The following is an 11,020-nucleotide window of genomic DNA, read 5'->3' as shown; positions in this document are numbered from 1 at the left end:
GCGCACGTTAAACAACTGCAGGTGGTCGAAATTTCCGGAGCCATTCATTACGACGTCCCCCATAGCCCGAGTCGTTCTGGGACGTAAAATCCCCATATGCAAAACCTTATTTTTGCACGGTGATGTAAGGGCCTGCCCATACCGGGTGGAAGATTTTCCAGACGCGCTCGCTCAGCTGTCGCTCTTGCCGGTAGTGGTCGCCCTAGGAGCGAATCGCATGAATCATGTCTGGGCAGTGACTTTCAAAGACGCTGAAACGCTGAAAAAGATTGTCAGCGCCGGGCAGTTGAAAATGAAAAGTGCCCGCTGTCTTGTAACTGACCCCGCTAACATGGACGTACGAATGAAGCTGCACTGGCTGCTTCACAGCGTTCCGGACGAAGATGTGCGGCTTGCCTTCGCACCATTTGGAAAGGTTACGGACGTGTCGAGGGAGCGGTGGCGCGTACAGGGAGTGTCTGACAAGGGCTCAACGACGAGGCTTGTGACTTTGAAGTTGAACGCCGGCGCGAAGCTGGACGACCTGCCCCATCAAGTGAGCGTCTCTGGCGAGCTGGCGCTCGTGGTCGTCCCAGACAGGGCTCCGCTCTGCCTTCGATGCCGTGGCACAGGACATATCCGCCGGGAGTGCCGGATCCCGCGGTGCGGTTCCTGCCGACGGTACGGGCATGAGGAGGAGCAGTGTGCTCGTACTTACGCCAACGTCACCGGGCGGGTGAGCAACGAGGACTGCTCGGTGCTGCTAATGGACGAAGCCGACGCGGAGGAGGCATCGAAAGCGGCAAGTCAGCCAGCGGCGCAAGAACCCAGGTTGACGCCTCCCCAGACGGATCAGAGGGGCTACCCAACGTCACTGCAGCAGATGGAAAGCTGCTAGGAGCTCCCGTAGCTCCTGAACCAGTCCCCGCTACGCCGAAGGGTGGGACAGAAACATACGTGGACTCTTTGGAGCGTGGCACCCAACCTTCGGAGGAGCCCATGGGCGCTCTCTCGGCCGCAACCGGGAAACGCACGCATGATGAAGCCGGTTGTAGTGCGTCTCAACTGGACGCCAGCGGTAGCGACGAGCCTCCGTCCAAAGCGCCAGGTACGAAGCGTTCGACTTTAAAGCGGCGGCCAAACGTGCCGGCCGACTCACGGCAGGCGGGTAAACCACCTCCTTAGGTTTTCCAGTAATATGCGTTGTGGGGCTAGTTGGTTCATACTCGGATTTCTTTTATGCGCACAGAAAGACGACACAATAAGACAAGTTAGACAGGACGGAGCGCTCCGTCCTGTCTACCTTGTCTTATTGTGTCGTCTTTCTGTGCGCATAAAAGAAATCCTTAGGTTTTGTTTTGCTGCTGAGCTTCCTTCGGGGTGTGGGGGGGGGGGGGGGGATGGGTGAGAGATGTGTGTCACGAAGGTAGATACCACATGATAAGGCGTCCTTTGTTTTCGACATGGCAGCTAACCTACGCGAAGTGCTACGTGTAGCCACTTTAAACGTTAGAGGCCTCTGAGCGAGAAGGTGGCAATGTCAGCTAAGTCGGCTTCTTCTTGAGAACGACCTTCACGTAGTTGCAATCCAGGAAACAAAAATTGAAAGCCAAGAAGCGACAGAAAGGATGGTGTCTACCTTTCGTACGCACTTTGATGTGTGTGTGTGTCCTTCAGTCGGTGCGTCAGGCGGCTGTGTGTCGGTGCGTCAGGCGGCCTTTTAATTGGGCTTTATGGAAACTCAATGTAAAGTTATTGGAGCAAGAACGCTTTGTCAGTAAAGTAGGAAAAGAGATAGAAAAGCTGCTCATGGACCAACCGTCAAGTTAGCTGTTCAGTGGGAAGAATTTAAACAGTTCGTCAAAATGAGGGCAATTGAAACAAGCAGTGTTGTAAGATTTGAAGAAAGGCAGAAGGAAATCCAGCTCCGTGAGCAGCTTGCGCTGCTCATTAATATAGAAAGCACTCAGCCAGGAACTTGTTTTAAAGAAATAAGAAATGCAAAAGTGGAGTTCGAAAAAATAGACACAGATAAGTACAGAGCAGCGGTGGTGCGCGCACGCGCCGAGAAACTGTCGGCAGGGGAGTCGCCAACAAAACGAGTATTAGGCGATGAAAAAAGATACGCTTGTCAAAAAGAAGTACGCCAGATACAAAACGGCGACGAGGTATCGGCCGATAGCGTCATTATCAAGGGCGTAATCAGAGACCATTTCAGTGACTTGCTGGGTCACACGCAAAGGGCGAAGGGCAGTTTCCATAACGATTTTCTACCGTTTATGCCAAGGCTCGACGATGAAGTCAGAATTCGTCTTGAACAGCCAATAACCGTTAAAGAGCTAGAGGAAGCAATAGATCAACTGCCAGTGGTTAAAGCACCCGGTCCTGATGGTTTAGGAGCCGCCTTTTGCAAATATTTCAGGTCAGAAATCGCCCAAATACTGCTAGCCGCCGCGGTGGCTCAGTGGCTATGGTGCTCGGCTGCTGGCCCGAGAGACGCGGGTTCGATCCCGGCCGCGGCGGCTAGAATTTCTTTGGAGGAGAAATTCTAGAGGCCCGTGTACTGTGCGATGTCAGTGCACGTTAAAGAACCCCAGGTGGTCGAAATTTCCGGAGCCCTCCACTACAGCGTCTCTCATAGCCTCAGTCGCTTTGGGACGTTAAACCCGATAAACCAAACCAAATCAAACCAAATACTGCTGAAAGTTATTGTCGAAGCTTACGAGAAAAAGCGTACGCCATTGTCATTCACAACATCGCACACTGTACTCATACCGAAGTTTGCTGAGCCAGAAAAACGTCTGTTGGTGGGGTGTTATCGACCGATGAGCCTTACCAACGTAGATTATAAGATATTCATAAAGATTCTGGCAAAGCGAATTCTGGGCGTCATAAGCATGCTAGTGGGGAGTCATCAAACTTGCGGTATGAAGGGTCGGAGCATCGCCACTAATATACACATAGCGCGAAGTGTGCTTGAATGCTGCGATGCACTAGGCGACAGGGTGGCAATGATGCAGCTAGATCTCGCAAAGGCCTTTGACCGTGTATCGCATGGGGTTCAGTTCAGCTTGCTAGATCAGGCTAATGTGGGCTGTGTAATAACGGAGTGCGTACGAATGGCGTACGCGAACTGGACAATGCGCGACATTGTTAATGGGGACCTGACTGAAAGCCTACACGTACGATTTTCAGTGAGGCAGCGATGTCCTCTGTCACTCCTATTGTTCGCAATCTATCTTGAGCCCCTTTGTCTGGCTATACTAAACTCTTAGTGTAGTGGCTTCAGGTTACTGTCAGCGCATATAAAAATCTTAGCTTATGCGGACCACATCGCCGTGTTCTGCTCAAGTAAACAGAGTATATGGGAAGCCACGGCTGTTGTTGAGAAGTTTTGCAAATGCACCGGGGCGCAAATAAATTGGGAGAAGAGTTATGGATTCTGGCATGGTGACTGGGAGGAAACGCCAGACTATAACTCCCGACTTCGGTGGGCCACAACTCCGACGTCGTATCTTGGAGTACCGCTGAACTCTTATAGCAACCCCGAACCATACTGCATGAACAGGTGGCAATGGCAAAGGAAAAGGCCAGTGGGTGGCAGGGGCGACCACTGTCAATGTTCTCGCCCGCCACTGTGTGTAACCTGTTCCTCATCTCCAGGATATGGTATGTCATGGATGTGTTGAGCGCCTCGCGGATCAATATTCAAAGGATTCGTCGGGTTTTTTCTGTATTTATTTGGGCGTCGACATGGGAAAGAACTAGTCGAACAAACTTATTCTTGCCCGTGAAGAGAGGAGGTCTCGGTCTTGTTCATTTATTTGTACGACAAATCGTGTCCCGCTTTATGTTTCTTCGCGACCAGAACGATATTTTTCTTCGCACAGTTATGCAAGTTCGTTTATGTCGATTGCTACCAGGACTATAGTATGCTCTGTTGAAAACATGCGTGGTACAGTGAGAGGTTGTCTGCGTGAAGTTGTGCTTGTGTGCAGAATGTTACAAGTGCGATTTTCAATGCAGTACCTCTCCAATGTCACTAGAAAAAATCTGTATAAAGATTTAATTGAATCAATGCTCCCTGTACCCATTTACCGATTGTCAAACTGCGGAGGCCCAGGAGCAGATGTGCTCAAAAGGGTTAAAAGAATGCCAGTTTGCCCATATTTGAAACCTTTCTTCTTCAAACTTCATACCGGAACACTGTCGGTCAAAACATGGATGCATGATAAAGGACTCTTTGTCCCTTGCTCAACAGATTGTTTTCTATGTAAAAAACCTGAAACAATAGATCAAGCGTTTTTAGATTGTTGAGATGCATTTTTCTCCTGGGATGTGCTTCAATGAACCTTAAAGAAAGATTTACCGCTACACCCGCATGACATCAGGTTCTTACCGATAGGAAAACAGGACATCCCTTATGACACTATTATGCTCCTTGGCCTCCATAGTTTATGGAAAACAAGGACACAATTCAACCATGCAGAAGTAGTTGTGAGATCTCCACGCGAGCATTTCATTGAAGGTGTCATACGTCTGAGGGAAGTGTATCATTCACTGCCTGATCAGCCAACTTGGTTAATGTGTTGGATGACTTCGTTGAACAGAAAAAATTTTAACCTGTCGTGTCAGTGCAAGTGTTGCTGACATGTTTTACTTCTTTCTACCCATTGTGAAATTGGAATAAAGAAAAAAAAAGCAAAACCAGCTACCTGATGCGCTCCATCCGCAAACGGTGTTAGCCGCCACCTGGAGCTCATATTTCCTTTCCCTTTTTGCTTGATCGCATGACAAGTCTGATAAATTTAATGAAACGAAGGCAAATAGGTCGGCCAAAACTCCTCAGGGAAGAGCTGCGTTAAACATAACAGCAGTTTTACGCAGATCATTACCGCTTGAAAAAGTCATTACAAAGAAAAGTTCCGAATTATTTATTTTTGATCAGCCTGTGAAAGGCGTTAACACACAGCACCCTCGCTGTATTGGCTACCTAGCGATTTGAAATAAACGTGCGATCTGCTGGAGCGTAGTCTGCATTCAGCCACCCACTATTACCATTCTAAAGGCGAGGTGAAGCGGCACTAACACATTTCGATTGCCATCCTCAAAGATTGCTATGACAGAATGTTTGTTACTTTCTCTTTGAAGGTTTCTGTTTGTTCTTCCTTTCCCATCTAATTGCAGCGGGTGCTGTTCAACGCGTGCGGTTTACCTGCGACAAGTGCGGAGGTAGCTTCCCTTCCAGGGAGCACCAGGAGTGGCACTGGTGGAACCAGCACCCTGATTAACCTGTGATGCAGCACTGCAACGCGGATCAGAAGCATGGATTCCTGTAGCGCAACACTCTGGAGAAGGACCTACAACATTAGTAGTGATGATAGTATTATTTTCGCTTGACCTGCTCTGCCACCAGTTTTGCTTTCTGGTGACGTGACGAAGAAGTTCATGAAATAAATGTTTTTTTTCTTTATTTGTTCCTCGGACAGTGTTTAAGAGAATTCTAAGGCTAAAGGCTAAGAGCGTGACGAGGCCTTGGCTCCTTGTACAGGTTCTTGCATCAATGGACAAAACTGCAGAGACAACACTTCGGTCAGTAGTACGGATACAATGTGAACGACTCCTTAAAAGGCAGGATTGCACCGTCTTGTACAACATTCTGAAGCGATCAAACGTTGTAATCGCACTAAAGAAACCGCAGCTTCTGTTAACACCTCCAAGTTTGTATACAAAGGGCACAGGCAAAAGGAAACAAACTGCGAAACCGGCACTACGAACATCAAAACCAGTACACGGGGAAAGCAAAACTACCACACCTGAACAATTTTGTCTCGAATGGCAAGCATTACATACAATTTCCATGTGTAAACAACGGAAGTCGGATGCACAATTCAACCGATTTGGTAACAGTGCATATTGCAACCGCGCAAAACGACGAGGGACGAAGCAAGGAAAGCACAGGATAAAACTCGTTTTGAACTGTGCTTTCCTCTCCTCGCCCCTCGTCGTTTTGAGCGGTTGCAATATGCACTCCACTGTCAACCACCAACAGCCCGCCTTTGCCTGTTACTTGATAACAGTTTAGTTACGAAACATCACTGAGTCGTGTATGAAATTACTGATTTAAACAATAAGTGTCTGCATTCATATATAAAAATGTTAAAGATTTGTTGAAATCAATGCCCATTCAAGAAGTATTCAACAGTTTTGTAGGCTGAGAAGTTAGCACGTGGCGACCATGATTAGTTCGTACCATAGGCGCTCTCCGTTAGGATCACAGATCAGGTATGTACTGATATGTTCTCTCGGAGGGATAAGCACTTTGCTTTTCCTGGTTTGCTTGTAGCATGCTGTTTTGAAGCGAGAAGCTTCACTACGAGGGCTGGAAGCGAGCGTCGCGTGTGCCGTGAAACCGAATGGCGAGTTTTGCGCATGCGCGAAACCGAGTGACGCCATGCGCGGAGCAGGTGGCCGCAGCCGTCGCCGCCGACTCGTCACTACTTAAAGAAAAGAAACTGCGTCGAGACTGGGAATCGAGCCAGCGCCATTGGCAGTTGAAGCGGAGATGCTACCACTCCGCCACAAAGGCTCAAGGTTTCAGCATGAATATAGGCTCATGTAGCGAACGCACGGGTTTCATAAATGAAATAAAATGAATGAAAAAATCAAAATAAGAAAAACATTAAAAAGCATTAAAAAAGGCATAAGAAATCAAATTAAAAGATGTGTAATGGGAAGCAAAAAAACGAATAAAACCTGTTAGAAGAAACCAAAAAAGAAAATGAAAAACAAAATCTATGGACAGTGAAAAAAAAATCAATAAATATTAAGAAAAACTCAACAAAAACAATAAAAATACGCAAAACAAACAAAAATAATGAATGAAATATTATATAAAAAAAATAGAACACAGAGTGTGCCAGGAAATGCTTTCGCCTTGCAGCACTTTAGAGAGCCAAAGTCCCCCCTGAATTCTAACCGCGCCGACTTCTGTATCCTCCTCCGCCTCCGTACAGACAGTGTGTGGACGGCCGAACGCCTCCACCATTATCCTGGTGCTCTCAGTGCATTGTGCGCGAACTGCGACTGCCATGACGTCAAAGCAAGCGTAACTGAAGCTTTTCGCTTGTATATCCAGGCTTAACTACAGCTAAGCCACTGCCTAATTTTTTTAATGAAGAGTGGCCCAGTCCATAAGTTGCGTTTATCGCGTTTATAGTTCTCACAAAAAGCGTAGCACGTTTTTTTGCGCGAAAATTATTTTTATAGTTATAGGCTGTCGTCGCTCCCCAAATTAATATTTCATAACTTAACCTAGAGCAAAGAAAATGATAATTTAATACATGTTCCATAGCGGTGGGTATCAGATTCGTGATTTTGCAGATGATCTCAGTTATTAGCGCTAAATCAGGTTTTAAATTATTAACATGCGTAGTCCATGAAAGCTCTTCGCTGAACCATACGCCGTAAAATCTTCGTTCTTTTACCTGTTCTATGAGAATATCATTACAGGTTATGTTTTTGGTTGTATAGTCATGCCATTTTAGAGCTGGAGCATTATGCACTTTGTTTACTTGTATTTAGCCTCAAGTTGCACACATTGTGTCAGGGACGCCTGACGTTACATTATCAACATCAGATTCAGCTCCATGCGCAATTGCAAATTGTCGTCTCGGGTGCAGATATTCACTTACCCAGGCAATTCGCGGCAATCAATATTATTAGAGTACAATTTCTCTACAAGCAAATCATGTGGAACGGTGTCAAAAGGTTTACGAGTCTAAAAAAATACAGTCGACAGTGGTGCTGGCCTCTAAGGCTTTTGCAATGTCATGGGCGAATTCGCTCAAGTGCGTGACGCATGACAATCCTTTTCTAAAACCGTGCTGGTAGGGGTTTAACAAGCCATAGGTCTGAAGGTGTTTTATAAATCACAAATTTTTTTTTTGTGATGCTAAGCTGTGACGTGAGATATCGGGCTTCTTGCTAGTGAAGGCATGCCTTTTTCGATTCTCTCTTATCATTTACGCAAGGCAGAATGGTCGCAATGTTCAATTTAAGAATACCTTAGACATTGCTGCAAGGCACCCTGGTGGGAATTAATGAAAACATGCGCATCCTGTATTTGAATGGCTATGACCTTCTCATCACGCATAAAATGCAGTGGTGTTCCTGCCAGCTCATCTTTCAATGTGGCTATGAGAGCCATCCTGGCTCTCCTCAAATAATGTATGTGGGTGCATTACATATAATGTGTTCATTTCTTCTGTCATGGGTTACCTGATCGCATTTTATTTTCTTATATTAATTCCTATTTTTAGTTTCTAAAGCAGTAGACAATTTCTTTTCTCGTCATTAAATACATTGTTACCGGCACTGACAGCTATTGGTCTGTATGTATTTATTTGCAGTTGCCAGCCGGCAGCATCTGCAGGGTCATGTGGTGCTTCCTGCCTTCGGTTGTGCCATCCCTCCTCAGCCGTTCATGGTAGTTATCTTTTTCAGTGATGCTTATTTTACCTGCCTGTTTAGAGAAATATTCTCAACATAGGCTCACTGCCATGTTTAGAAAAGCATGCAGAACACTACATGCGACTTTAAAGCTGTACCTGAGCTTATAATTACATTAACTGTAAATTTGTACAAAATATACACGCTCACGTAGCTCTTGACACAGTGCTGTTAACAAAAATAGTTGAGCCTGCTTCAGGTGCAGTGATTATTGCACACCTGTTGCCTGTCATGCATATGGGTCCTCTAAAAGTACCAAAATGTTTGTTTACACCTACAACAATACTTTAATGGTGTTTCAGACACGTTCACCAAAATGTCACTCGGTATGTAACATTGCATGATGACACCAATTCTTGTATGGCATAGCATCCTTGCAGTGTACTCGGCAAGCAGCTGCCAGCACAGATGTATTGCTGGTTTATTGGTACGGCATGTGGTTATACTGTACAGTTTGCACCTCTACGTTCTGAACACTGTATCCTTGAAAATTTTAAAATTGGTTAAAGTCACTATATTAAAATGCACCGTAATAAACTGACGCGATAATACGGTGAACGCCGCCGAGATTTTAAGGCTCCAAGGTGAATTTATAAGAAGACCCGCATTTCACTCGCGGAAAAAAAGATTGCCTTTCTTTCTAAACGTGTTTGACCTAGCCCTGGTTTTTCAAACGTGTTACATGCCCTGCCTTTTCTGTCAACTTCCCTTTTCTTGCATCGTTTTAGCTTTTAGACTTCATACTAGTTGCTCAATTTCATTTTTTGATATCTCTCGGTTTTACTGTACATCGTCTTCCACTTTTAGCCGTGTTACGTGTTGGCTTCACCTTTGTTGCTCAATTCTCGTTTGCTAACCCAATCACCATTTTGTCACTACCGCATGTTTTTATTACTATTTCACTTTTCTTTTTTCACTACGCTTGATCTCTGCTTGCCTGTATGGTTTTTAATCCTTTTTTATCGGACCAGTTCTTAAATATTCTTTTGGTCAAACCTATCCACTGTTTGACATGTTGGCGGTCTTTTAAAAATGACTTGCTTAAAAATTTTTCTGTCACCTTGTCCTGGTTTTGTGCTTCTTTGCTCTACCGTCTGGTTTTGGTTTGTAGTTCTTGTTGTTTTGCCACCCCTTGTCATATCACTTCTTGTTGCCAGGAGCAAATAAAATCGCTCCCTGTTGGCGGCGCCTGTGTTTTTGGTATATATGCTGTGTGTCGGCGGTTCTGGAATAAAGTTGAAGTTCAGCACCTGTCCAGTCGCCCTTTCACTTTCTGTCCCTTGTCTGTGTGTCTGAGCGCTGTCAACCACAATCGATGCATTGAGCTGACTGCTCTGCAGCTACCCATGTGTATGCAACGAAGTGGCTTCAAAAGCAAAGTAGAACATGAAAAAAATTATTGCTTAAAATTTGCCGCTTCTTTTATGTTATTCAGGAAAACATTTGGCATTTAAAAGGCTAGGTGTGTGCTCTGAAAATTAAGAAAATTGTGTCCTTCTTGTGGCCTTTCGTGAAATTTCACCTCACTTCACTTTCTAGCTTTTCAGCATGAGATCCGAGCTGTTACCCACAGTTTGCTTTTTTTTGCTCATTGACTGGTGGCCCCCATGTCTGGGAGACAGTAGCATAGGGATTAGGACACAATCTGACTTCTGCGTTGGCCCTAAGCGCAAGCTTTTGAATGGGGGGGGGGGAGGGGCAGATTTAGGGTGCAACTTGTTGGCTGTAACTGCGGTTTGGCCATGATGGCTGGTCATTTTTTACTGTGACGCAGTGTCATTTACCTAATGCATAATTTGATGATGCAAAGGACTCTTGCATGAAAAAAAAAGAACGTTCATTTTAACTGCTGCCATTAAAAATGTGCTGCACTAAAATGGGTGTCTGCCGGCATTCAGTATTCCAATAATTTCTTTTTTCCCCGAAGACGCGACCACTTTTCTTGGCTCCTAGGAGATGCATCTATGAATCGGCTGCAAGGAGAGCACTGGAGAGCGTGCGGGAGCAAGTTTAAAAAAAGCACATAACAATAAATAAATTTATCATTTTCCTTTCAACTAAGCTATGTGGTATGTGCGTGAATTACTCTGGAGTGCACAAAGCTTGTGGTAATTGACAGGTGTCTCTTAACAAGCTTTGCATCCTTGTGCATGACTTCAGAATAGACAAAGCCTGTGTTAACTGACAGGTGATGGTTAACACAAGAACTGCGCAGTAACGACCTTGGCACAGCGTATGAGGCACTACACAAGACAGAGTACAAGAGAATTGACAGACTGCAGTGGACAATGCACACTACAGAAGACATGCACAAAATATGACAAGACTGTAGACTACAGATATTTTCTGTCTTAGAATATTGTAGTGTGTTTTCACTGGGAGGCGCCACTGTGGAGAGCTAGTTATCAGCTGGTGTTAGAATAAAAGCTCCACGAGGGAAGGAAACAATGTTTTGAAAGCAAAACTAGGCACTACCAAAGATATTTGTGCAAAACCTAATCTGCTTGTTAAACTGTCAAAGATGGCACTG

The 11,020-nt window shown here is 45.3% G+C and overlaps 1 protein-coding gene across 1 annotated transcript; it reads left to right on the top strand.

Annotated features, from left to right (window-relative positions):
• The first annotated feature begins 217 nt into the window (after window positions 1-217).
• Window positions 218-877, top strand: LOC149327117 (uncharacterized). Its single transcript, XM_089564791.1, has one exon. It carries the CDS (start codon window positions 218-220, stop codon window positions 875-877), a length of 660 nt encoding a protein of 219 aa, XP_089420917.1.
• The last annotated feature ends 10,143 nt before the right edge of the window (window positions 878-11,020 follow it).

Source organism: Amblyomma mixtum, chromosome 10 (genome assembly GCF_055824585.1).
Source record: "Amblyomma mixtum isolate Tamu chromosome 10, ASM5582458v1, whole genome shotgun sequence".
NCBI classification, from domain to species: Eukaryota; Metazoa; Arthropoda; class Arachnida; order Ixodida; family Ixodidae; genus Amblyomma; species Amblyomma mixtum.
This window is presented reverse-complemented; position numbering and strand designations above follow the sequence as displayed.

What these genes read in the sequence shown, in the direction of transcription:
- LOC149327117 (XM_089564791.1), top strand. Translation starts at nt 218, where the DNA reads ATGAATCATGTCTGGGCAGTGACTTTCAAAGACGCTGAAACGCTGAAA.